This window comes from Saccopteryx leptura, chromosome 9 (genome assembly GCF_036850995.1).
Source record: "Saccopteryx leptura isolate mSacLep1 chromosome 9, mSacLep1_pri_phased_curated, whole genome shotgun sequence".
NCBI lineage: Eukaryota > Metazoa > Chordata > Mammalia > Chiroptera > Emballonuridae > Saccopteryx > Saccopteryx leptura.
This window is the reverse complement of record NC_089511.1, coordinates 8,885,087-8,912,475: the sequence shown is the minus strand read 5'-3', so window position 1 is coordinate 8,912,475 and position 27,389 is coordinate 8,885,087. Positions and strand designations below refer to the sequence as shown.

At 54.4% G+C, this 27,389-nt stretch overlaps 1 protein-coding gene across 1 annotated transcript; it reads right to left on the bottom strand.

The window, feature by feature from the left end:
• Nucleotides 1-1,511: 1,511 nt before the first annotated feature.
• Nucleotides 1,512-23,399, bottom strand: MMP2 (matrix metallopeptidase 2). The gene is made up of 13 exons (XM_066348803.1): nucleotides 22,947-23,399; nucleotides 20,899-21,125; nucleotides 19,625-19,773; nucleotides 18,582-18,710; nucleotides 18,200-18,373; nucleotides 15,324-15,497; nucleotides 14,344-14,517; nucleotides 12,177-12,332; nucleotides 10,439-10,580; nucleotides 8,758-8,894; nucleotides 7,549-7,708; nucleotides 3,668-3,777; nucleotides 1,512-2,401 (listed from the first exon to the last, which is right to left on the bottom strand). The coding sequence occupies exons 1-13, from the start codon at nucleotides 23,100-23,102 to the stop codon at nucleotides 2,298-2,300; spliced, it is 1,992 nt and encodes a 663-aa protein (XP_066204900.1). The 5' UTR covers nucleotides 23,103-23,399; the 3' UTR covers nucleotides 1,512-2,297.
• Between the last annotated feature and the right edge of the window lie 3,990 nt (nucleotides 23,400-27,389).

Sequence of the window (27,389 nt, the reverse complement as noted above, 5' to 3'; positions counted from 1 at the left end):
GTCCCACTGAAAACATGCTGACAGTGGGCAATACTGAGCTACTATTAGAAGGTAAAAACAACTACTGCCCTCCATACTGTGTGAGGAACCTGGTCCCAAAAAGGGAAATGACTTGGCCTGTGGTCCATTTCACTCTGAGGAAGTTCAAGGGCCTCTCTCAACCTAAATGGGTGGTCCAGGGGAGAGAAAGCTTTACCCAGAATCTGAGACCACCCTCAGTGGCTGAAAGCCAGATAAAGACGGTCAATAACTTATTCTTGCTGATCAACTGCTCACAACCTGAGTCTGGCCCCTGGGACAGCAGCTTCTGCAAACGTACCCCAGAATCTTTCAACCCTACCAGATAGACATGTGGCTGATGCTTAGGCTCTCTGAGCTTCTATTCTCACCTAGAAATGGAAAAAGATCAATTTCTACCCCATAGGATTGTAGCAACAATTGGAAATAATGCATGGTCCCGTTCAGGAAATGGCACCTTGTAGGCGAGATGTAGAGCCGCTGAATTTTCTCTGACAGAGAACCTTAGTAACAGCACACTACAGCCGTGACACAAGCTTCCCCAGCCTCATCAGGGGTCTTCATGCAGGCGCTGGAAGACCCCTGTGGCTCTCTAGCTGGATACCTGTGCAGAAAGCTGTCTCTCCAGGACCCTCAAGGACCTGAGCCAGTGGACAGGCCACAGCAGGAGAAAAGATTGCTCCAGGCCCACCGATGTCACTTCCAGAGTCCCATCCAGCCTTTATCCTCTTCTCCACCTGCCCCACCATGACCGTCTTGGAGCAATAGACTATCAGAGCCAGAGGGAGCCTCTGAAACACTCTCAGGCCTTAAATTGTTATTTTGCAGCAGCTGTGGAATTTCTATGAAGAGGATTTGGGGCTGGCATTCTGGTGAGAAGGGGGAGTAAGGAGCTTACCCATGCAGGGAAGCTGTGCTTAGAAAGCAAGCCAACATTTCTCCCCTTGCTGGGTTTGCTTAGGGTGGCTTTTCAGGAAGGAGGATGGGTAATAACTGCTGATGAAAGTTCTGGGCTCAGGGCTCAAGCTCTACCTCTAGGCTATCTCTGGCCTCGACTTGTGTTGCAAACTAATAGCTTTGGTACCCGGGGCAAATCACATTTCTCTGGGCCTCAGTTTCCTCAACAGTGGCTAATTACAACCATCCCCTTTCTCGGTGGTTGTAAAGGTTCCCTAAAAGGATGCACGCCCAGCACCTGGCACATTGTTAATGAAGAAACGGAGACTCGGAGAGGAAGGGAACCTTGCACAAGATCCTGAAATTACTGTCACAGACTCACTCACTGCCCCTTCAGGTCTCTTTCCACGGGACACAGGGACTCCAGCTCACACGCTCTAAGGATCTCTTGCCGTTTATTTTGGCTGCTCTGTCCTGGCCAGCAAATGTCACCTGTGCCCTCCAGGGAGCAGAGGTCCACACTGTGTAAGTTTCCTCTGCTGTCTGCGGCTGGGGCCCCTCTCTAGGCGCTGGAAAAACAGAGGCCAACACTGTCACTCAGTTGGTGTCTTTATTCATACCTGTTGACATTTCCCATGGGGAATTGTTGAAGGGCGAGGAAGGGAGGGCTGAGTGGGGAGCCACGGCTTGGTCTTCCTCCAGCCAGTGGAGGAAGCGACAGGGTACGTTTGTACTAAACAGAGTGAACAAGGGAACCATCACTAGGTGGGTGGGCTGAGATGCATCATGTAGTGACTTCAGACGGCCTGAGTCCTTGTCAGGAAATGCAGTTCCAAAGTGGGGGGGGGGGGGGGGGGAGAAAAGAAACAATCGAGAGAAAAAACCAAAGTGCGTACAAAGCAAACCACTAATGTAGGGAAGGTTCTAAGGCAGCCAGCAGTGAGAAGCCAGGTGTCTGGGTGGCCTCCTGGCCGTGCCGTGGGGCCTCCAGTGCCCTCTCGAGACAGTGTCTGTTGGCTCCGAGGGTGCTGCAAGCCACAGAAGGTTGTGGAGGGAGAAGAGCCCGAAGCGTGGCAGCACCAGGGCGGCCCATGGCCGGGCCGCAATGAGGATATCAAAGCATCTCTTTGGGGTGGCTCCGGAGAGCCGGTGGGGATGGAGGGGCAAGGGGTGCCTGGGAGGGGTAGAGTCAGCACCTTTCCTTGAGCACGGGGCACAGCCACTCTCCGGAACCTTAAATTACCAGGTGGCGGTGAGAAGGCTGCTTGACCAACCACAGGGCCGGAGGCTGGCAGCCCCCCACCCCCGGGTCCGTCCCTGGGGCTCGGGGCCGGGCGTGCGCACAGCGATGGAGACTCGGGCCTGTGGGAGCGGCGGCCGGCTCAGCAGCCCAGCCAGTCGGATTTGATGCTTCCAAACTTCACGTTCTTCAGGCTCTGGTTCTCCAGCTTCAGGTAATACATGCCCTTGAAGAAGTAGCTGTGACCTGGAGTGAGGAAGAAGAGAGGCTGTGTCACTCTCAGACATTCCGGCATGCAGAAGGTTCTGGGGACCTCTGAAAGCCTGCCCACTGCAGGGAAGAAGCTTCTAAACCCCAGAGAGGACCCCCCTCTGAGGCCGGAGACAGGAGAGCCTCTGAGGAAGTAGGCTCTGGAGTCCCTGTTTTCTTCATCTCTATGAGGGGGGTAAAGATACCATCCCCTTAGGGCTTGTGGTGAGGCTGGAGTTCGACAATACATGCGATTCTTAATATAAATAATAGAGAAAATAATAATAGGACTCTGCTGAGCACAGTCACCAAACTCAGCGCTTTCCTTATACCAGAGGCGGCAGACCAGGAAGCTGCTCCTCCTACCCGCCCACCCACGGGTTTAATTTGGCATCATACAAGTGTTTTGTTTTCTTTTCTTTTGAATTCTGAGTAAGTTGCCACCGTGTAAACATCTGGACGTCTCACAAGAAAATACAGACTTTTTTTGTTGTTGATTTTGCTTCCTTTTTAAAAAAAGAGTTAAGACTATCCAGCAACCTCGGACCCCGTTCTTGCAGGACAGCAATCTTCAGAAGCGGAGAAGCACCTGTCCCTGGAAATGAGCCATCCGCGCTGGTTCGCCACAGACCCTGCCACTCCCGACTGTCTGCCTTGCCTAGTTCACTCGTTTGTGCTACTGGCCTGGCCCCTCTGGGCTTCGGAATTCGGGACTGCTGACACACTGTCGTTTACTTTCTTTAAAATCCTGGCACACCGTAGGTGCTCAATAGTTGTTTATTCCTGAAGATCTCATTCAGCAAGGGACCGGGACAAAGTGAGTCCCATGGGGAGCTCTGCCACATTGGCAAGAAGGCATGACAAAGTTTGTCCTATCTCAAATGGAGCTGTCCTTCTGCTAATGAGAGGCGGTGACGAGGCCTCCTGTGGAACCCAGAAGGGCCTGGATCAAGCCCTCGAATGAATTCAGGGCACGGAGCCCATGTTCCCGGGTCCCCGCAGGCCTCCCGCCCACCCCCTCCCTGGCTCCAGGCCCTGCAGCTGTGAGGGGCCTTTCTGGGCCTTACTGCCTGGAGCCTGCTGAGTGAGCAGAGGTCAGGGGTCTGGACGCCTTCCCAGCAGCAGGCTGAAGGGGCTGGTTTGTTCTCCCCAGCATCACAAGCCTCCCTGCACAATGAGGGAATGTGTGTCGTGCAGGACCCAGGCCCTGCCTGCATGGGGGCGGGGAGTCCTAGGAAGCGGCCAGCGGCCTGGGCAGCTCACCACCACCCTGCAGGTCCACCACGGCGTCCAGGTTATCAGGGACAGCGTTCCAGGCGTCTTCGATGAGCTTGGGGAAGCCGGGGTCCATTTTCTTCTTCACCTCATTGTATCTGCAGAGAACCGGACACGGTGAACTACTGGGGGCCCCCTACAGGCCAGCCCTCCCTGGACCTGGGTGGGAGGGCCCAGCTGACGGCTCCTGGGTGGGCCCAAGACTAGCCCTCCAGGGAGGTCACCAGCTGGGAGGAAAGATGCGTGTTATCAGAACTGGGTCTGAATCCAAGCTCCACCCCTCACGAATTCTGTGACCATCGCAGCCCCGTAAGAACCACCTCGTGATGACTGCTAACGTGTAAGCAGGGTGCTAACCACTTTCCGTTTACTTTCCCGGTCAATCCTTACGACAATCCTATGACACAGTTCTTACCGTAATAGCTGTTCCACAGACCAGCGGCTTAGAAAAGGCACCCGCTTCTAACTGGCAGTCCAACCCAGGCCCCTCTGACTCTAGGGGTGAACATTATTCTCTGAGCCCCAGTTCTACCGGCGGGAAGAGGGGGTTATCTTAAATTTAATGCATTAATTAATGTATCCATGCAATAGAGTGACACATGCAGAGTGCCTGTCTTTATCTGGCCCTTGGCAGATTATTTGGGAAATATTAAGAGTTCCTTTACAAACTGATCCCCACCGCAACATGACCAGCACGGGACTAGGAGTCCAGGAACGGGTCCCACCCCCGCGGCTCGGACGAACTGCGTCTTTTTCACCTGTCAGGTGGAGAGGACAGGGAACATCCCGGGAGAGGACCTCTGCTGGGACAGCGAGGTTACAATGCAAGGTAGGACGTGAGTCCCAGCCCTGTTAGTCACAGGGTGCACCTCCTGTCACCTCAGTTGTTCTGGGCCTTGCCTTTAATCGGAGTAAATACCTTGAGGGTTTGGTTGCTATATCCTTCTTCCTGGCTAGCAACTCCTCTGCCTTTTTTCATTTTTGGAGAACTATTCAAACGCTGGGGTCATTTTGATTCCTTCACTTCTCTGCCTATGCTCAACCTATTCGCTCAACCTATTCGTTACTCTATAAATATTTAATGAGATCCCACTAGCTGCCTGTGGATAATGCAGTAAACAAGAGAGCATCTTGCCTTTGTGGTGCAAATTTTCTAGGCAGATCCCTGAAGGGATGGTGACAGCCACACATTCCTCTAAGGTGCCTCATAGCTAGTGAGTCTTCCCTCCCCCCTCCAACCAGCCTAACCACTGAACTACCTGCTCCACTGATGCCAACAACAGCTTCCCCACCGAGCTCCCTTCTGCAGGGGTCCTTCCTCCTCTCTGCCCAGCACTCTGAGAACTGCCAGAAAAGCCTTCCTTAATCTCACCCCCATCATAAAACTTCTTGCAAAACCTAAGAAGCTTCCTCACGACCTGGGGTGCCAAAGCCAAAGCTCAACGTCCCAGCGCTCCACCTGTGTCACCGCACCTCCATTCTCCAAAGTGATGATGGCTCAGAGCTAGGTGTCCTTGAACTTGCCCCTCACAGCTTTCTCACTCTCCCCACAGAGGTCAAGGTGGGCAGGAATCAACCCCATTTTACAGATGAAGAAACTGAGGCTCAGAGAAGTGACCCAATTTGCTTCCATGTTCTCTTCCTCCAGGAAGAACACAACATCATGGCATCAAAAGATGTTCTGAAGGGGGCCCACACCTCTTCACTTTCTTCTCTGTCCCCAAAGTCTCCTCCAAAGTGTCCCTGCTCACTGGTACAATGAAAGGAACCTTATGAAAGGTTCTCTGTGACACTCCGTACTTCCCCTCTGTGGCAGGACAGCAGGTGGCTGCGTTCAGCAGGTATTAGGTACATCGACATCTATGGCCTAGCTTTTCCATGGGTGTATCCTCGAGGCACACCAGCCTCAGTTTCCACACCTGGAAAATGGGGCGAATAATAGTACCTACCGCAAATGAGAACTATGGGTGAAATGCCCAGCCTCCGCCTGGCATGCAGTAGAGGGCCCATCGTAAGAACTAGTCTTTTATTCAAAGGCGTGTAGGACTCTTGCCGTCCTGTGAGCTCTACAAAGTGGGAGTGACTCTTCCGTGCCCGCTGCCTGCCAGCACCTAGCTAAGTGGCTGGCACATAGGAGATATTGAATAGATAGTTGAGGGCTCGGTGGAAGCTTCCAGAAGCAGAACCTGAGCACTCCCTGGCACGAAGGAGAGATACCCAGGCTGGAAGCAGCTACTCGCCCTCTGTCCCTCTGGGGCTCGCTCTCCTTCTCCAGTAAGGGGGTCTCTGGGGCCCCCACAGACTCTGCTCCAGGACCACCTCTCCTGGGAAAGAGAACTGTGTCTTCCAGAAACCCTGCCCGGAGCCTGAGACGCCCTTGAGCTCTGCCCCTTTTAAGGACCTTGACTTTGGAGGGTGGGCTTATCGCGGAAAAGGACCGGGAGGCAGACAACCACTGGAAACCTAGCAAAGTGCACTCACAGCCCAAGTGACAGCAGGCGTGTGCCGACGAGCATGCACACTCATGTTCACACATGGACACATCGGTTCCTCCGTGTTTACAGACACACGGTGCGTGGGAGAATGATCAGGAAAGCCCTTCCAACACCATGGTTCAAAGACACGAGGGTTCCATGATCCGAAGATCCACGTTTACGACTCCATGCCCCTCCCTGCCCTCATTCCACATTGGGAGGTTCAGAGCGGCCACCATGCCACGCTACCATTCACAGGACATGTGTGTGCCGGGGAGTGTTCAGAGCCCGTGGGCGGAAAGCCGCTCCGCTCCGTGGTTTTCTGGCTGACTGCGTTCTTTTTTGGAAGCCTGAGATATCAATCAGCTTCAGTTGCTAAGTGTCTTCGTAATAGGTCTGGAATTCCACCCTGACAGGGCAGCCCGGGACAGAAACAGCTGGGGGCGGGGTGGTGGGAGGGGAAAGTGGGAGAAGGCAGGATCGTTTCAGCGATGACAGACCCCGGGCCCGCGGCCACAGAGGAACGTGGGCGGCTGAAGACAGCCAGCCACCCCCGCGCCAACCACCTCTTCCCAGTGACCGAGTGTCCCTTAGGGTCCAATGGAGAAGCATGGGGTTAGAGGACAGGAAAGACAGGCATGACCCTGGCTCTCTGGCCAACAATGCACCTTGGACCACAGTTTCCTTATCTGGGAAATCGGAAAAGTTTTAACCAAACTGAAAGTGCTTCTCACTGACCGTGTTCTAGATATAGGGCCCCTGACCCTTAGCCCTGACCGTGGCCGCTCAGGATTAGATAACCTGCAGCAGAGGGCTACGGGCTTCCACGCTGGCCCCTGCCGGCCAGCGCCCACAGCCCCTGGGCCCGGGGCAGCCAGGCCAGAGCGTGAACAACACCACGTCTTCTGGGAGCCAGAATCCCGGGGTCCGAATCCAAAAATGCCACTACCTGGCTGTGTGACTTTCAGCTACATACTTAACCTCTCTGAACCCAAGTGTCCTCATCCACAAAAGGGGAATAATACTCATAAGACCCATCTCGTAAAGCCCTTGGAATAGGGTCTGCACATAATGTCAGCAGGAGAAGAGCTATGATCTTTATTTTTTTTACCCTCTTCTCCAGTGAGTCACCCCACATTGTGGAGCTCCAGACCAGACCAGACCAGACCAGACGGGGGCCCAATCAAGACTTCCGAGAAGGGGAAGGAGATCCTAACCAGAATTGTAGCAATAGTGTGCACAGGGGTGGGTCATCCTTTGATGACTTCTCCAAGGGGCCGCAGCCCTGGCAGGGTAGAGAGACCAGAGAGGGGGCACCCATGGCCCACCAGCCAGGCAGCACGGAGCCGCAGGGTGACCTCTCTGTCCACGCAGCGGCTCTGCGGCCCTCCTTACCTCCAGAACTTGTTTCCCGCGAAGATGTACGTCTTCTTGTTCTTGCTCCAGTTAAAGGCGGCATCCACGCGTTCGACGTCGGGGGGCAGCCCCAGGCTGGTCAGCGGCTTGGGATAGCCTGGCTCCAGGGTGCTGGCCGAATAAACCCAGTATTCATTCCCTGGGATGGAAGCAAAGAGTGTGCTGGTGACTGTTGCCAAAATGCCCCCCGCCAGCCTGTTCCTCCCATCGTGTGTCTGCCAGGGACCCCGCTGTGGCCATTCTCCCCAGGGACCCAGTCCCTGCTCCTCGGGACTCAGAGGCCAGATCAGGGTTCACGGAGATGGTTTTCCAGTCGGTTATAGAAGGTGCCTGGCCAAGGAGGTGAGTGGGGGAGGGGTCCAGCCCTCACTCCACTCACCAAGCCATTCCCACGAGTGCCAGGCCCACCAGGAAGAGGCACCTTCTACTAAGTTGCACAAAGGTGACCTGGAAACCAGCAGCACTGCCCTGGCCACAGCCCACACTCACTCTGGGACGAAGGAGGTGGGAGCTGGCTGGTGGAACATGCAGCCAGTGCCGCTCGCTCAGACCAGGGCAGGGACCCTGACGGTCCTCCCTCTCCCATCACAGCACATAACAGCTGGTTTTCTGTCCCCCCCCACCCTCCTCTGGTTAAGGAGCTCTACGAGGGGCAGGAGGTGGATTCCTGGCCCAAGGCAGGTGCTCAAATCGATGTTGGCTAAGCAGGGCTCCCCAAACGTCAGCCACGTGACCCTTTCCTGATAATTTTTACCACTTACAGAAACTCTGTATACAATTATTTACTTAATATTTTGCTTTCAAGGAATTCACTTTGAAATCTGTAGGAATTAAGTTTACTTTAAAAAGTAAAAATGAAAGCAAGTGGTATTTTCTTTTTAATTTTAACTAAAACGCTTGCTTGCCAAAGGCTTCACCTGACATTAGACACCAGCACTAAACTGCAATTTTCCTTCTAGAGAAGAAATCGGAAGGACTGAAGAAGAATGAGAGGCAGGGAATCGTTCCCTCTGTGGGCCAGGGCTATTTGATGCTGGTGACTGAGTTCATCTCCCCGGTGAGTCCCACGCTTTCAGAAATGATGGTTGGAAGCACGGGTTCCCGAGGCAGAGGGAGCACCCACGGGTGCACAGGACCCGTGGTGCAGAGCCCGCGGAGCCGAGGGCCCGGCAGGATCTTCCCACACACCTGCAAAGAACACAGCCTTCTCCTCCTGCGGGGCCTCGTACACGGCATCGATCTTTTCCGGAAGCTCAGGCCAGAAGGTGGCCACCAGCAGGGGCCCCATGGGCTTCTCCCCCGGTGTCACGGTGCGCCATATGAACCTGCAGAGAGGAAGGGGACACAAGGAGACCACACCTTCAGACACTCTGCAGCTGTCCACACGTGTCTCCCCAACCCCATTCAGAAACATCCCAGCAATCGCGCCTGGAGAATGGGACGCAAGATCAAAGGAAGGTTGAAGACAGACCAGAGTGGGCAGAGCCCCCGCTGCCGGATGCCAGGGCTAGAAGCAACCTCTTTGCTCTACCTTTTGCTCCCTCCTCCAGGAAGCCTTCCTTAACTACCTCTGTCCACACTGTATTCCCCTTCCTCTGAGCCTCTCAAGAATTAACATTGAGTACCTGGAATATACTGGAATAGTAGTTTGATTGTTGTTTTTGTTTTAATATCTTAGCTCTCCTACTAGATTAGAAGCCAACTGAGGTAAGAGCTAATGGTACTTAAAAATATTTCCTGAATTGTAATGCAACAGATTTTCACACATTGGCAAGAGTAAGAGTATCATTTATTGAGGGCCTACTTCGTGCCAGCACTTCAATTTGCCTTATAAACTGTACTCCTCACAATAGTATAATATGCATTCTTGGTGGTCCACCCAGCATTTACTATTGATTCATATTCCCTATCTTCCTTCTTCACGGAGCCCCCAAATTTATGGTCCATCCTTCCCCACAGGTGGACCCAACCTCCATGCTGATCAATTTCAGCTGGTGGTTAACTGCTGGTCCACAGCTCAGTACTGGTCCACCAGAAATTTCATGCTGGTCCACAAAGAAGTTAACCATCCTGATGATTGTATGAAGATTATAAAGTCTATAATCACTGGTTTAAGCCACTGGTTCTTAAAATGTGATGATCTCTAGGCCACTACCTGGGAACTCATTAGAAATGTGAATTATTGGGCCCCACCCAAGACCTATGTCTCAGACTCGCTGGGCGTGGGCTCCGGCAATCTGTTCCTAATACTGTCTGCCCGCCTCCAGGGGGGGGGGGAGCAGGACAGTCCGATGGGTCTCAGCCCTTGGTCAGCTGAGTGGAGGCCTTTACCGCATGAAGGCTACCTCCTCCCTCTACCTGGTGGTTACTTGCTCCCTGTACTGAGGACAGTCTGGCCATTGGAGGTCAAGGCCATTCCAGGAGAAGGCCTGTGGAAACTTGGACTGTTGTCTCCAGTTCTGGCCTGTTACCATGTGACTTCCCAGTACCACCCCCTAGAGGAGGTGCTGGGCGCGGCCACGTGATTTGTTTCAGTTGATGGGATGTTCTCAGACTTGATGTGAGTGGAGGCTTTCGCCGTGCTTGTGCAGTTTGATTGGGCGAGAAGCCACTAATCCCAGGAGAACGAGCGACAGCAGAGCATGCCGACCCCAAACTGCAGCTGGAAGCCAGCACATCCAGCCGACCCACAGACTAGGAGAAAGCAGAAGTGTCTGCCGTGCTAAGCCCCTGAGATCTGGAGGTCGTTTGACACACACCAAAAACTATACAGGCCACTCTATGAAGCATGCGGTGGGGTCCCTCTGAGAGGGGTGGGCACGGGAATAACGGGGCAGAGCGCAGACAAGAAGCGAGCTCCAGCACTCACCGGTCCTTGAAGAAGAAGATCTCCCCACGGATCTGAGAGACGCCGTCAAAGATGATGTCCTGCGTGCAGATCTCAGGAGTGACGGGTCCCAGCGTCGGGGTCGGGCCAGTGCCCGTGTCAATGTCACTGTCCGGAGAGGGCCCTGGGGGAAGACACCAGACCTCAGACTCTCCCCAGCTCCGGGGTTCTCCCCAACAGGCTGAGTCCCCAGCGCTGGCCACCCAACCTGCTAGTGATCAGAAGCGACACTATTCGGGCCTGAGCCTCAGCCCGGGCAGGGGAGGCAGACGGGGCCTGGGCGTAGGTAGAGGGGAGTGGAGAACCCAGAATCCCCCGGGCCTGAGCCTCAGCCCGGGCAGGGGAGGCAGACGGGGCCTGGGCGTAGGTGGAGGGGAGTGGAGAGAACCCAGAATCCCCCAGGCCTGAGCCTCAGCCCGGGCAGGGGAGGCAGACGGGGCCTGGGCGTAGGCAGAGGGGAGTGGAGAACCCAGAATCCCCCGGGCCTGAGCCTCAGCCCGGGCAGGGGAGGCAGACAGGGCCTGGGCGTAGGCAGAGGGGAGTGGAGAGAACCCAGAATCCCCCGGCCCTTCGCACTTCAGGATGCTCTTCTCAATGTCACCTGAATCAGTCCCCACCCATCCAGGGAGGTAGGCATCAACACCCCCATTCCACAGGTGCGGAGAGTGAGTCCAGAGAGGTCGAGACCGCTCCGTCTCTTACAGCTGGTGAGAACCCGGTGCCTCTCACTCCACCACACACAGGTTCTCTCCAAGTTCACTGTCCCCTCAGCTTCTTGGCTCAAGCTCCACTTTCACTACTGGGGCGTGGTCCAGGCGCCACCAGAACCATTATATATACATCTACAGTCCTAAAAACTGGACTGTTAAAACTCTAGCCTCATTGCAAACACTAATAGTCATTGGTCTCAGGTCCTAGTTGTATTGTTCCTTTTACACATGAAAGTGAAAGAATCATTATGGAAACTAGAAACCTGCACCCTGGATCATGAGGTCATCATGCATGTGGGGAGCCTCTACCCCACATTTAGCTAATTCTCCTGGATTCTAAACCTAACTCGGTTGCTGCCACCTGGTGACCTTGGGCCAGGAAGGTTAGCTTTCTCGCCTCTCAGTTTCCTTGCCACATGATGGAGAGCCCTCTTCTGCCCCGTCTGTGCTGGACAGCCAAGAGGGGCGTGAGCCTGACCAGGCGGTGGCGCAGTGGATAGAGCGTTGGACTGGGATGCGGAGGACCCAGGTTCGAGACCCCGAGGTCGCCAGCTTGAGCGTGGGCTCATCTGGCTTGAGCAAAAAGCTCACCAGCTTGGACCCAAGGTCGCTGGCTCAAGCAAGGGGTTACTCGGTCTGCTGAAGGCCCGTGGTCAAGGCACATATGAGAAAGCAATCAATGAACAACTAAGGTGTCGCAACAAAAAACTAATGATTGATGCTTCTCATCTCTCTTTGTTCCTGTCTGTCTCTCCCTGTCTATCCCTCTCTCTGACTCTCTCTCTGTCTCTGTAAAAAAACGTGAATACTGATGTTTATTTGAAAAGGAAAGGGACTGTCCTAGGGTCCCTTTGGAGTATCCTGAGGAGGTCAACATGTGTGGCTCCTGCCCTTGTCCCCTGCAATCTTGGGGAGATGGGACCTTGCTGGTCTACCCCCCGGACCTCCGCCCAGGCTGCACGGCCTCCCAGAGCCCCACTTCCCGCCCCCAGCCCCCAGCCGGGGCTCACCGTACAGGTCCTGGATGCCCTTAACGTCGTCCTGGGACAGGCGGAAGTTCTTGGTGTAGGTGTAAATAGGGGCCATCAGGGCTCCGGGGTCCTGCGAGTGCTCCAGCCCCATCGCGTGGCCGAACTCGTGGGCTGCCACCAGGAACAGGCTGTACCCTGGGGGGACGGCAGGGAAAGAGATGGGCGAGGAGTCAGACCCTGGCCTCAGGCACGGAGACGTCCGAGGACACCCCACGATGGGACAGAGGCCCCGGGAGAGGCGCGGGCTGGTGCTCCCTTCTCCTGGGAGTTCTGGGATTGACAAACTATGCCTGTGTCTCTCATGCAGGGCCAGCCAGAGCCCCCTGGTCTCTTCCAGGGCAGGCTGCACGTGTGCTTTAAAGAAAAAAAACGAGGCATCTACAAATCCTCTACTTAAAAGTCCCGTTTGTTAAAACGTTGTGCTTCCTGGCTTTTTGTGTTTCTCTATAGAGACGGGGCAGGGGGGGGGGGGGGACACACATAAACCTGCTCCACAGAGCCTCCAATCAGGTAAGAGAGTGGGGACAGGCTGGCCGCGAGGGTCCACCATTCCCGCCCCTGCCCCAGGGACAGCAGCAAAAGCCATCCCCACCTAAAGTGGCTGCCCAGGCTCAGCCACAGATAAAGGGCCAGCCCTATGTCACACTTGTTGTGGGCTGAAGTGCATCCTCCCAGAAAGATATGGTCAAGTCCTAACCCCAAGTACTGGTGACGGTGACCCTATCTGGAAACAAGGTCTTTGCAGGTAAATTAAAATGTGAAGTCATACAGGAGTAGGGTGGCCCCTTAATCCAATATGAGCAGTGTCCTTATAAGAAAAGACACAGAGACAGAATAGAGGAAAGGCCACGTCACGACAGGGCAGGAGTGGGGGGGGGGGGGGCAAGAGGAAACGTGGCCCAGCCGACGCCCGGACTGTAGACTTCGAATGTCTAGAAGCAGAAGAGAGTGCATTTCCTTTCCTTTTTTTTTTTTTTTTAAGTGGGAGGCAGGGAGACAGAGAGACAGACTCCTGCATGTGCTTTGACTGGGATCCACCCAGCAAGCCTCCTAGAGGGTGATGTTCTGCCCATCTGAGGCCGCTGCTCCATTGCTTGACAACCGAGCTATTTCAGCACCTGAGGCAGAGGCCATGGAGCCATTCTCAGGAGAGCACATGTCTGTTGTGGAAAGCCCCCTGGTTTGGGGTACTCCACTAGGAAACAAACATACAGCCCTGTGCACCACGCCAGCCTAGAGCCCTCACCCATTCTGGCAGATGGCGAATCCCACCTTTATGTAAAAGCTGGAACGGATCAGGTAGAATCAGGGTATGTCCTAGCACAGCATTTGGGGGTGATGAGAAAAACCCCTTTGGACAGCCTCTGTCAGTTGGCCTTCTCTGAGTCCCATCGCATTGTGAGTCAACAGGTAGAATACAGCAACGTAAAGAGAGGATGGCCTACTGCTGGCCGGCCCTGGGCCCGCCCTATCACCTGGCCACCTTGGGCCACCAGCGAGTCCAATGACCCTAAGCCATACGGATTAAAGTGGACAGGAGCACCCTGCTCACTGCACTGACCACACAGTAAGGTCCTGGCCTGTCTCCTGGTCGCTCTCCCACCCCAGGCTGTGAGTCTGGGAGGGCAGAGAGCTGCTCCCCCACCCCCGGACGTGTCCTAAGCACCCCCATTCACAACTTGGCAAAGGATGGTGGTACTACCAGGCATGGGGGGGCCGCTGGGGGGCATTCTGTGCTACATGGAGGAGGAGTGGGAGCAAGAATGAGCCCCTGCTGTTTCCCCTGTTCTCTGCCCACCCAGCGCCTTGGAGACAGCCGTCCGCTGGAGTGGGAATGCCTGGTGGGGGAATGCAAGCCCAGCACTGAGACAATTTTGGGTAGCCTCAGTGGAAGCAGCTATGGAGGTGGGCGGGGTCGGCCTGGATGGGCGTGGCCTAAGCAGGGACCGGCGTCCACCAAGAACGGGCAGCGTTTCTACTGTGGGCGGGTCTAGAGTGGGCAGGGTCCCCACCGTGGATGGGCCGAGTTTCAGGCAGGTAAGTGGAAGGCACTGTCGGGGCCTGAGGTGGTGGGGACTCAAGAGGGTTCTGGCCCAGGTGTGTCGGGGGGTGCCCGGTGTCCCTGCCCAACGGCGGGGCCTTGTACCTTGGTCGGGGCAGAAGCCCCACTCGCGGTCCTCGTCGAAGCTGGACGTGGTGGAACACCACATCTTCCCGTCGCTGCGGCCCTCGCTGGTGCACCGCTCGTGCTTTTTGCCCAGGAAGGTGAAGGGGAAGACGCAGGGGGCTCCTTTCGAGTTCCCGCCGACGGTGGACATGGCTGCGGAGTTAGGGACATGGGTCAGGGGCTGCGAGGAGACCGCGCCCACCACCAGGAGGGACAATGACATGACGGAGAGAGTGACCAACCAGTGACTGAGCTCGCTGGATCAGGTGCTGGATCCGCATCTCATGCCCCGCCCCGCCCACAAGGACCCCGTGCGGTCGGACCCCGTGTTTTACCCCGTTTCGCGGGCGGGGACACCGCAGCTCAGACAGATGAAGGAACTTGTCTGAGCAGATACTGCTCGGAAGGGTCCGGGCTTCCAACCCAGAGCTTTAACTGGGCTCCGTGGGTAGGACAGAGGGACCAGACGCAGAGGAGGCTGGGCAGAGAGGGAGGTGCCCACACGCTCCCCCAGCCCGCCAGCTCCACCACAGAGGGTCCTATGGAAGGCCTGTGGGTCCTCCTCCAGAGGCAGGTGCTCAGTGAGTGCCTGGCGGAGGCTGGGAGGGAGCACGGGAGGGGGGAAGGAGGGAGGAGGAGGGAGGAGGGAAAACGAGGTTTCTTACAGAAAATGAGGGTTCTGACAGACAAAGACAGGGAAGAGAGACCGCAAGATGGGACAGAGGAAAAGGAAAACAGCTGTGCGGGAGGCGGACAGAGTGTGGGTCATTCAGAGCGGGTCCTGGGGGCCTGGCGGCACCAATTCGGCTGAACTGGCTGTCGGTCCCCAACATCTGTTCTGATTTCGGTGCCCCTGCAGCCTGGCGGCCAAGTGTTCTGCCCTGCACCCCGTCCCGGGGAGCGGAGGGCAGGCTCCTGAGGGTTTTCTAGAGCGGGCAGGGGGAGGCGGCGACACGCACCCGTCTCGGGGCAGAAGCCGTACTTCTTGTCGCGGTCGTAATCCTCCGTGGTGCTGCACCAGCGGTAGCCGTCGCTGCGGCCCTCGGTGGTGCAGCTGTCGTAGGACGTGCCCTGGAAGCGGAACGGGAACTTGCAGGGCTGTCCGTCGGCGTTGCCACCCAGGGTGAACAGGGCTAGGGGTGGGGAGAGAGAGGGTACGAATGTGAGAGAGACCCCCCCCCCCTCAAATCAGCACACTGGAAAATCAGCCAGGCACCTGCATGAGCAGAGCTGGCTGGCCACCAGCCTTCCCTTCCGGTTCACACCAGTGAGGTTACAGCATTACTGAAATATTTAAAGTCACTGGTACTGGTTGGTAAATTACTGCTTCTTTAAGCTCCTGGTCAGCCCCATTCTTCCCTGGGACCTGATGATCCTTCCCCCAATAAACTGGTGAACTCATGGCACACAACAGGCTCTCCCAGGAACCCTACCCCAGCCCCAAGGTCACTGTACACCCTGCCTCGTCGATGCCCACACCGTGCAGGGTGCTAAATAGATCATCCATGGTCAGCAGGAACACGAGAGTCTCAGTGTGACAGACAGGGAAACTGAGGTCCTGAGCAAGCTGGTCTCAATGGCTCATGGCCACATAAATGAAAGAACTGAGTGAGAGACGTAACTGAGAGCTACAGAACACACCAATCTCAGTCTCTCTTGCTCCCTTATACACACACACACACGAGAGAGAGAGAGAGAGAGAGAGAGAGAGAGAGAGAGAGAGAGAGAAAGCTTTGCCTTTCAACCCCAGGCGTTTTGCTGGCTCTGCTATGGCTGCTGCAGGAGACAGAGAAAGGCGAGGAGACTAGAGGGGGGACAGGCATCTTCAGGGACCTTTTATTAAGACCCCAGCCTCCCGCTCAGACCTCCCCAAGGAGAGGCTACAACTGGAGAATTTGGAAAGAGAAGGGGATTCCGGATCTGGGCGTATCTGTCCTGGGTTCTTCTCCTGCTCCCTGCTCCCTTTGCCCTCACCCAACCCAAAGCTACAAAATGGTGTCTCTGCAATTGCCAACTAGCAAAACCACAAGCACGTAACAAGGACCATCTGTGCGCCATGGCGCCAGAGGTGACCTCACCAGCCCCCGTTAACTCCACCACGACCAGAATGGAGCCTGACTCCCCAGCCCCCCAATGGCAGGACTCAGGTCCCTTACCCACTGATCCCCTCTCCCCAATCAAGGGACCTTCTCCTGCAACGCCAGAGACGATGGGGCAAAGGGAAGAGGCATCACTAAGCCCAGAAGACTTGGTGGCCTCCAAGTGGGGAAAGGCCAAGAGTTATTAACCGCCACACCTCTGACTTCCCGTCAGCTGCATGTCTACCACCCAGAAAGCGCTATCTCCCTTCAGATCCTGCCCCCTCCCCAGCAAAGATGAAGAGGAACAGACACTGACTCAGCGGTCAGGAGGGGCTGAGTAACCAGAACCTCTGCCCCAAGACCCAGCCACGTGCGCGGTGCGCGTACTTGCATCGGCTAAACACCAAGTAAGGGGCGACCGTCCAATGCAGGGAAAAACCCTCCCCAAACTTATGAATTGCAGCTGTTTTCACTTCTACCATCAAAGCATTCTCTTCCAAGCACAAGGGTTGATACATGGGAGGGTTAACGTCACTTGAATCCCTACTGGGAAATGCAGGATACATAAAATATGTCTATTTAAAGTTTCTGGTGTATTAATGGCTTGAACTCTTACTTAATACAAAGTGTCGTGTAAGCTTTGGTACTAAAAGCATAAACAGAAACACAATTAACTTGTGATTTGTTTCTTTTCCTCTGTCAAGAGGGCTGGTGGTCAGTGCTCAACTGCACCTAACATTACAGCCAGAAAGACAAAGGTATAGAGAGACCCAGGGCTCTCTGGGGTGTGGGAGAAAGAGGTATTTAGGAAAAGCATTTGGATTTTCTCCCGGTTTTCTGGCAGAACCTCCAGCATCACCAGATAGGATGACTTAACTGAGTACGAGGTCAGGCACACTGTTCTTTCCTGATTTCTGATTATGCAGTGTGTCAAGAGTATTTATTAAAAGATTGACCGTGTATGTCAATACCCTCACCCCTTAAAAAACTGTCCCTCTCAGGGGTCTCAAACTCGCGGCCCGCGGGCTGCATGCGGCCCGCCGAACAATTTTGTGGGGCCCGCAGACTGTTTTCAACTGCAGTGAGAAAAGTGTTGCGTAACAGTTGCCTTTTGTAGACCTAGTGCGGCCCGCCGAACGGCTGTGATCTTGCTCTGCGGCCCACATGCTGAGTTGGGTTTGAGACCCCTGCTTCTAGATGGCTTCAAAATATCTGAGAATTTTGTTTTCAGCACTGACACACACACACACACACACACACACACACACACACACACAAGCATAGCTGGCATCAGAACGAGGCGTAATGGCTGAAATTCCAGGAGTCGGTGTCCCTAAGCCAGGCTGAATACCAGCCCTGGAGTCTGAGTCTCACCCCCCCATCCCACTGTTAGACTTCTGATCTGGCCCCAAGCTTCTCCTCATGCCCTGAGCCACCCCCTCCCCCAGCCTGGCCAGAGGGTACGAAGTGGTTCTAGAAAGAACCACTGGGCATAGTAATAGTTCTAAGTTCATTCTGAGAATAGGTAAGGAAAAATAATTAGCACCTCAAACCTGTAATTTCACCAATATTATTGCTAGTAGCGAGACTTAAAACAGAATTGACTTACTGAAAGCATTAGGTAAATAATTATGCAGGTGGGGTTGGAAGGAAGTCGGGAGGATGCTGGTTGACCAGCAGTACAAGGCCTGGAGAGTGTAGATGACCGGAGACAGCAGGGAGCCTGGGACGCCTAGGGGCCGGATTGGACTCACCTTCGTGGGGGCAGAAGCCGTATTTGCCATCCTTGTCAAAGTTGTAGGTCGTGGAACACCAGAGGAAGCCATCGCTGCGGCCCGTGTCAGTACAGCTGGTGTACTCCTTGCCGTTGAACATGAAGGGGAACTTGCAGTACTCCCCGTCCGCATTCCCGTACTTCACACGGACCACTGAGGGGTGACACGGGGTGAAGTGAACCTCTCCAGGCTCTTCTTTAGAAACCAGAAGTCTATGTGGCTCCCCTCCCCTCCCACCTCTCTCTCTCCCATCAAAGCAGTTGGAAGTGCCCAAAGTTGCTGGGGAAAGCGGAGTCCTTGTTGCTAGGTTACAGGGAAACATGCAGAGGATGCCTGGGCATCTGCATGGTCACTTTCTTACCTTGCCCTTCTCCCAGGGTCCACAGCTCATCGTCGTCAAAGTGGGAGTCTCCCCCAACACCAGGACCCGGGGCGAAGGCATGAGCTAGGAGCCCATCCTTGCCATCAAAGGGGTATCCGTCTCCATGCTCTGAAACACACTGAGTCTCAGCTGCTTGCTGGCCCAGCTGGGCCGATACCCAGCCGCATCCCCTCCGCAGCTAGGGCCCTTCTACCCAGCTGGCCTCTGTCCCCTTCCCTGTCTTGTTGGGATTATCAAGACTGGGACACACCAAGTCAGTGAAGAGCTGGCGATTTGATCATTAGCATCTTAAGGTCCACACTACTGCCTCAAGTCTATTACCAACACTCACAATAACCCCATGCTTACTTGGCTGCCCAGGTTCATGCCACCCACCCACGTGTCTCCATTCTTTCCTGTGTGTGCCATGTACCCACAATGTCTACTCCACCCACCTTTATGTCTCTGCAATGGCCAGTGTGCACACCACCAACCCACATGGCGTCACTGACCCTGGGTTCTTTTCCACTTACTCTGCTGTCTACACTGCTCCATTCTTTCTGACCCATCCCGGTTTCGAGAGCTCCACAGTGTCTACCAATGTTATGCCACAGAACTGTCTGCAATGACGGACACATTCTTTGTGCTATCCAATGCAACAACAACTAGCCCCATATGGCTACTGACCACTTGAAATGTGGCTAGTGTGACCGAGAAGCTGAATTTCAATTTTATTTAATTGCAACTAATTTAAATGTAAACAGCCCCATGTCTCTAGGTGCTACTATGTTGGACAGTGCAGGAAGACCATTTGCTTCCAGGTCCACACTGCCTCCGGGGTACACCCTGTCCACGCCACCTGCCCTCTCACCCACGTGGCTCTTCAGTGTCTGCTCCCACCTGTGCCACGTCAGCGTCCACACCGCCTACTCTCTCCTTGCTCAGCTGCCCTCAGGACCCCGTGCCTCTCTAATGGCCAGATCGCCCCTTACCCACCCACCCCGTCTCTACACCGACGCCCTGCTGGTCCCAATCCTGCCTACCCCAGCGGCCGAAGTTGATCATGATGTCGGCCTCTCCATCATGCAGACGAGAAAACCGTAGAGGGGTCACTTTACTCCAGACTTGGAAGGCACGAGCGAAGGCATCGTCCACCGTCTCAGGGTCGAGATCAGGGGTGTAGCCAATGATCCTGAAGGTGGGAGAAATGGATGCGAGTGTGTGTGTGCACGCACAAAGGAACGAGTATCCACCTGCACATGAGTGTGTATGCACGTGTGCAAGAACAGTGCATGTTCACAGCGGCTCAAGTGTGTCTAGTGTGTGCATAGCATGAGTTGAGCGTGCATGAGTGCACATGTGAGTTGTACGCATATGCAGGTATACACGTGTGCTTGCTGAGCGCAGCTCACTGGAAGAACAGCCCTCCCAGAATGCCTTGAGGTCCCGTGCAGTCTGAGACCAGCCAGCACCTTCAGGTCTTGTCCCTGGACTCTCATCCCTCACTGTGGCTGGGGGGACACACAGGAGCATAAACAGTGCCAATGGGCCTGACCTGTGGTGGCGCAGTGGATAAAGCGTCGACCTGGAAATGCTGAGGTTGCCGGTTCGAAACCCTGGGCTTGCCTGGTCAAGGCACATATGGGAGTTGATGCTTCCAGCTCCTCCCCCCTCCTCTCTCTCTCCCTCTCTGTCTCTCTCTCTCTCTCTCTCTCTCTCCTCTCTAAAAATGAATAAATAAAATAAAAAAATTAAAAAACTAAAAAAAAAACAAAAAACAGTGCCAATGGGACGGACGCTAGGCAGAGATCGTCCCCTTGAAATCCAGCAGGAGCCACACAGAACAGAGCTCTTAGCCCCACCAACAACCAGTTATAACCACTCTATAATGTAATATAAACCCAATCAGCATCGAGCCAAGTTCCCTCCACCTGCCCCAGTGACCCTGTCTAATAATAACAGCGACTAATAGTAACTGTTACTACACGCTAGACACTGTGAAAGCTCTTTATTCACGGGCTATAGCTTAGTTTGTAGTCAGCCTGTGTAGAAGATTTAAGTTTTAAGCCCATTTTGTATTTTGGAAAGCCTAGGCTCAGGGTATTGAAAAATAAGTAGCCTGATGCCTCACAGCTAGTAAGTGTGAGATTCAAGTCCAGGTTGGTCTGACTCCAGTTTCTAAGAACTTTGTACGCAAACTCCTTAAGATGCTAAACCCTCATAAAATACCTCCCGGGCCCCAGGAGTGGGGAGAGGCCCATGGAGACTCCGAGTCGCAGTGCCGAAAGGCTCTGCTGTCCCCACCCTGCCTCTGCACCTGTATGTGATCTGGTTCTTGTCCCACTTGGGCTTGCGGGGGAAGAAGTTGTAGTTGGCCACGTCGGGGTTGCCGCAGCGCGGCTTCCGCATGGTCATGATGGTGCGCTTGTCGAGGACCCCCGTCTCGGGGAGCCCGAAGAACGTCTGCATCTTCTTCAGCGTGTCCTTCAGCACAAACAGGTTGCACTTCTCCTTGGGGCAGCCGTAATAGGTGTTCAGGTATTGCTGGAAGAAGTGGACACCAGAGGTGAGCAGTCACATTAGGATGGCATCGTCCTGACCATAGCACGCTGCAGTACCTAACCCCAGCCTAGTCCCATAGCTCAGACAGGACATAATCCTGGGACCCAAGGGCACTGGGTGAAGTCTTGAGTTGCGAAACCAACTTTGACACCCACTAGCTGAGTGGCATGATAGCGTAGAGATCACAGCTACCCTGCCCTGGGTGCTAACTATAGCCCGGGCACTGAGGTTGGCATGAAACCCTAATGCTTACGGTAACTCTATAATGTAGTTATAATGACTATCCCCGCAGTACAGAGAAAGAAACTAAAGCACAGCGATGTTATAGAACTTGCCAAAGATTGCACAGCTCACAAATGGCAGAGCTGGCTTGGGACCCATGCAATCTGGCTCGTCATGCCCAGAACTGATCCTCCCTCTAATCAACAGTATCATCAAGATGCCAGCCAGCTCCAGACCTGTGAGAAAGAACAGTCGCCCCCTAAAAATGTCAGATCCCTCAACCCATTTATCCAGATGGGACAGAGGCTTAGAAGCTGGAAAAATAGTGAGCGGAGGGTGTCACATCCTGGGAAGGGGTTCCCAAGGTGACTAGCCAACACGGGAGTCCTGTTTGGGGCAGGCTGGGGACCAGGCTAAAGGAGAATAGGGAATTTCCGGGGCAGGCTGTGGAGGCTAAAGCAATAAGGGTGCAGATTTTTTGTAGACTATAAAGAATATGTTGAGGGGTCCCCCAGCTCGAGGCGTCGACAGGGTGAGGAATGATGCCCCTCCGCTGTGGCTCCCAGCCGGCTTGTACCACGCTTGTGACCAGGGAGCCCCTCCAGTCAGGCAGCGCGCTCTTAAGAACAACATCTGAGCCGCAGCTCGGAGTTCCGCCAGGAGGGAGGGCTTGCTGGCGACTCTCCCACCCACGGGGCTCCTCCGCCCCCGCCCCACGCGCCCGGCCTTCTGCGCCTGCCCCTCTCTCCGACCCCGCCAGCCACCTCTCTCCTGTCCTCGTATCCCTTTGCAGAAGTTCGAAGAAACTTTCCGAAATTCAATCCCTTGACCCTTCCGGCCACTTTGTCCACTTGGCTAGGTAAAACAGATGCTCTCTTGGCTTGCCTCCTGCCCCAAATATTTGCCCAAAGGTCCCCTCCAGCGGTTTGTTCGAGGCCCTTTACCAGATGTGTGCCAAAAGTTCCCAGAAGTTTGCCAAGCCCCATTTGGCCCGGAGTTCCCAAACGAATGAATGCAAGAGTTTACTCAAATTGTGTGCCACAGGAGAGCCCCGTTCCAAAGTGTGGCAGGAGTTTAAAAAGATGCTCTACCGTTTGCAAAAAGGACCCTTTTAGGCCTTTTGCCAAAGGAATACCAAGAAGCTTGCCAAAGGCCTTGTTAGCCAACCCCCAGATGTGTCCAAAAGTTGTTTACAAAGCCGCCCCCTTGCCAAATCCTTCAGATACTAGACAATGTCCCTGTTATTTACAAGAAGCCCTTTCCAGCTGTTGCCAAAGAACCCCCTTACCCTCCCCTGCGTGTTTCTCGCCCCCCCCCCCCCCCCCCCCCGTGTCCGGAAAGTTTCCAAATTGTTTATCAAAGGCTTTCTCCACGCACTAAAGCACCCCTCGGTTTCCAAAACAGATCCCACCTCCAGCTGGCCAAAGACTCCCTGCTAAGCTGTTTACTGAAGCCTCACCCAAACGTTGTTTGCCCAACCCCCGGGATAGGGAGGAGATGCGGTGGGGAGACCCCTTCCCCCAACCTCTGGCTACGAAGTTTGTTTAAACCTGGTTCTTTGAGGGGCGCGGAGCAACTCACCACAGCCACCTCTTTGTCCGATTTGGGGGCGACATCACCAGGGAACTTGATGATGGGCGATGGCGCGGCGGCGGCGCGGCCCAGCAGGCAGCCCAGGACGCAGAGCGCCCGCAAGGGGCCAGCGAGCGCGCCCCGGACCACCAGCGCCTCGGTCATTGCGCCCCGGGCCCCGCGCGTCGCCACGGGGGTCGCTGGCTCCGTGCGTGTGGCCGCGTCGCCGCCTGGCTGGCGATTGCTCCGCCGCACAGCCTTGCTCTCCAAAGAGCCACTCGAATCGGTGGCTTTGGCTTTGCCCAGCTCACCGGCGCATGGTCCGGCCCCGCTCCCCAGCCCGCGCCGCCGCCGATGCCGGTGCTGGCCAGTCCTGGAGTCCCTTTGTATGTTTAAAGCCCCAGATGCGCAGCCTCCAGCCACCGCCGGAGGAAGTCTGGATGCAACGGAAACAAGGGAGGGCAGCCGCCAGATGTGGCCGGCTGGGCGGGGAGGGCTCTGGCAGTGCAGGGAGGTGGTGGTGGGGGGGATTGGGGCGGTGCACTCAGGCCCGCCCCTCTCCGCCCTACTTGCCCCCCTCCTCTTTTCTCCCTTTTTCCTTTCTTCGCCTCTTTCCCCCGCCTCCTGCTGCTCCAGGCCTCTGCGCGCACCGTCGGTGCGCGACCTCTCTACCCCTACCCCCCAATCCGGGCGCAAAGCCTAAGGACCCCCTGCGGGGAAACATCTGGCGCGACCTCAGTAGACTCAAGATGTCCTCGCGTTGGAGAGCAGCGGTTCCTGGAGGGACGCCCAGGGGCAGGACTGCCTGCACTCCCGGGGACGTGGGTTAGAGATAGGGAAGAAGGGTCAGAAACAGAACACTAGCTGCATTACAGATTCTTGGAGAAAGAGATTGTAGTTTGGTTATTTTTTTAGTGCAGTGACTTTTTTTCTTTATTTTTTTTTTATTAGTTGGATTTATTGGGATGATGTTTAAGGTCGAAATAGAGATCAGAATGGAAAGAAAGAGAGAGAGAGAAGGAGATAGATAAAGTGAAGGGTCCTTCCTTCCTTCCTTCCTCCATCCCTTCTTTCTTTCCTTCCTTCCTTTTCTCTTTCCCTCCTTTCTTTTTTCCTCTGCTGTGCCTCAGGCTAATGCTAGGCGCTGTATATGCACTTGGGAACAGAAGAGTCCTGAGCAGTGTCCCCGAGGATTGTCCCTTTGCTCTCAGAAAAGAGAATTAATTAAGTGTTGAGCTGTGATGGGGATGGGGAGCTCCAGCTGGCTGTGGGAACATCTAACCTCAGCCTCTGAACTAGTGTGGATGGGCAGGGAAGGCTTCCTGGAGGAGGTGACTTCTGAGCTGAAACCTGAGTAGTAGCTACAAGACAAAGGCGTGTTGGGAGGAAGTGAGGGGGGAGGGGGGGAGGAATGTTTCAGGCACAGACTAGGGCAACATACACAAAGGTCCAGAAACAAAAGACAGCAAGATGCATGGGGCAGGAAGTTCTCTCTATCAGAGAAAGATATGGGCAGGGTGATGAGATAGGCCTGGGGGTTAACAGGGACCAATGTGAGGAGCAAAGTGATAAGCTGAAAGGGTCAGCAATAATCTGCCTGTGAGGCCCCGGGGTCATGGTGATGAGTCTGGTCTTTATCTTAAGAACAGAAAAAGCCTAGCAGCTTGGGTCTCCGTGGGTTTAAGACAAGTCCAGGCTTGCCTGGCAGGCACGCTCTGCTGGCCCGCCAGAAGTCCGTCAGAAAGGAGCCCCTTGGGAGGGACTTTGTCCTGCAGGAGGGAGCTGGGCCCATCAGCCCGATCCAGGGTGTTTGGGGAGGGGTGAGTCCGAGGTCAGCGGGGAGGGGGTTCGCCTCTTGGCTGGGCCGCATTTGGCTTGAGTCCATGGCCTGTGGAGAGTCAAGAGAGCCAAGTCAGAGAGGCCAGAACTGGGAGTGAATATGGAAAATATTGTCTCACTAAAGCAGGGCTTGCAAACTCGTGGCCTGTGGGCTGAATCCAGCCTGAACAGCATTTTGAAACTTGGGAAACTTTATGTAAAACTCTGACTTTCTGGTATTCTTTCAGAAATTGCCAAAGTTCTGGCAATCCTGGATGCCAGTTTCCATGTGGCAACAATCAGATGAAGCTAAATAGCTGCTGCCTCCTTTAGATGAGGCAAGTGCTTTGGTTTGCCACAGTCCCCACCATTCTCTATTGCCTTGCACGTGACTCGCTCAACTCAGTCTTGCTCATTTACATCACTTGCTCCTGTATGTGTGTGTGTGTGGGGGGGGGGCACATACCAAAACTGACAAGTTCAGGGGAGGCCTGCATGGCAGCCTTACAAAACTCAGAGGTGGAAAGCGAACACAGGATGGTCTGAACCTAAGAATTCCTAACTAAAAGTGGGTCATGGTGGGTAGTGACGCCCTAGGCCTGCGCCTTCCTTGACAAAGGTCAATCATTATTTTAAGTGAACTTATTGTCTTTTTGCATCAAGGATGATAAACATGTGAAAGTCAGAGTAATCTCCTTTTCCAGACCTGTTAGGGCACCCCTGACTGCACCAGAGCACGAGACCACAGCAGCCCTCGTGGTTCCCCTGCTCCCCGAATACCACCTCTACCTGCTGCACATGCTAACTACTGACTGTCCCACAGCCGCCAGTGGGAACACAGCGTGTGTCTCTCCGTCCTCCTCTGGGTTCAGTCTCAGGGGTCTCCCCCTTTGCTGTCGCCCGCCAGTGGACTGCACGTGCCCCTCCCTATGTCTGCTCCTCGGAGTCTGGTGTTTGACAGGAGCTGCAAACGGACATTCTCTGGAGCCTTTTCTCAATCCACGGAGATTTGCTTTGAGGTAATTATCGTCAGTTTGGCTCACATAAACTCTTACAAGTCCTTAGACTGGATGTTCTTCCCTTAATATTTACTTGATGTAGTCGGCAGGAATCCAAAGAAGACCCCCGCCAGGACCACCCTGTGGACTGGGACGTGGCGCTAGGTCCCAGCAGAGCCTATGGTGCCCCGCCCACTCCCCAACTTGCACCAGGTGAATGTGGGTTTTTCTCTGGATTCCGGACCTCCCTGTTTTAGGGTAGGAGGCCCTGACTTGTTGGAACTGTCCTTAAAAAAATAAAAAAATCTTTGAGATGGCTCTCAAAGTTAAGGGTGGAGATAACTCAGGGGAGAGGCAGAACCTGGGTGGCTCGTTTTTAATTCTGGCTGTTCAATTGGAACCACTCCGTGATACTCCTGCAGATGACAGTTCGTAGGGGGTCTGTACACGCAAGGACTTACAGAAACAGGAAGGCTTAACTAGAAGTGATAACTTAAGATGCCCCCACATGGAGTGCTTTCAACACTTCTTTTTCCCTTTTGCATGCACCGTAGTAGGGAAAAAGGCCAGCTCTAAAGTCAAACTGGATGAATGGGATGCTTATCTCAATTGGCAAATAGAAGAGAGAGGCAAACAGCACAGAGAGACTTCCTTCTCTCCAGAAAGTTAATAAGTACGTTTTAGAGATTGGCTCTGAACTAAGGAAGATCTCCAGTGACTCGATGCCAACCGTCCAGTTTTCCCACTGCCCGGCTGTACCTTTTACTTCCTCGTCCGGACTCCCTCCGCCCAACCCCCAGCCTTGGTCCTGTCCCTCATCCACCTCAGCTCCCTCCTGACCTAGGGGACAGTCAGAATGGAAATCCAGACCAGGTTAGACTAGGGAAACAACAACAGAACCCCCAGAAAGTCTGGCAGCCCCCTTTGGAGAAAAGCCCCTCCGAGGCAGAGCGGAATCAGCAGTTGTAAACATTCCTTTACTGGAAGAGAATTAAGGAATCTAATGATGTCCTTGACCCACCCCTGATGGGTTTGCAAAGGAATTGAACTGTTAGAAATAGGACCCTGGCTATTTTGACCTTTCCCGATTGATACGTCTGCTGGTTTCTGAGAAGAGAGCAACAGAGTGGGTAAAGGAGGTCTGCAGGGAGCTGCCTGTAGGGGGCTTTTTAAAACAAAGACAGACAGGCCAGGAGAAATGCAGGGAATTAGCCTGCTGGCTGTACCAAGCCATCCATACCTGAGGATCGTCCCTGGAAAATGGCTCAGACCAAGATATCAATGTAGAGTAAAGCCTGGCAAGCCAAAACTTGATCTTTTTAAAAAACATTTTGATAAAAACGTTCAATCAATCCTCAGGTCTGTCTCCAGACAGTTGTAAGGATCATCAGATTGGCCTTTGACGAAATTCAGCATTCTTGGAAGGACTAGACAAAGCGCTTATAACTCTGGGCAAACGACATAAAACCAAACAGGCCGACCACGTGTGCCAATCAATGAACTGGCAATCTGGGCTAATCAACCACAACTATTCCAAAGAGAGAAACAGAAACAGACAAAGGTGCCCCAACCAGGAACTTCCAGCTCCGGCAATGAAGCCAATTAGAGACCTCCCCAAACTCCTCTTAGACCAGGG

What these genes read in the sequence shown, in the direction of transcription:
- MMP2 (XM_066348803.1), bottom strand. Translation starts at nt 23,102, where the DNA reads ATGACCGAGGCGCTGGTGGTCCGGGGCGCGCTCGCTGGCCCCTTGCGG. An exon ending in CGGACAAAGAGGTGGCTGTG is followed by an intron (nt 21,126 to 22,946) that starts GTGAGTTGCTCC and finishes CACTTCTTCCAG; the next exon opens with CAATACCTGAACACCTATTA. An exon ending in GGGCTTCTGCCCCGACCAAG is followed by an intron (nt 12,333 to 14,343) that starts GTACAAGGCCCC and finishes CCGTCCCCCCAG; the next exon opens with GGTACAGCCTGTTCCTGGTG.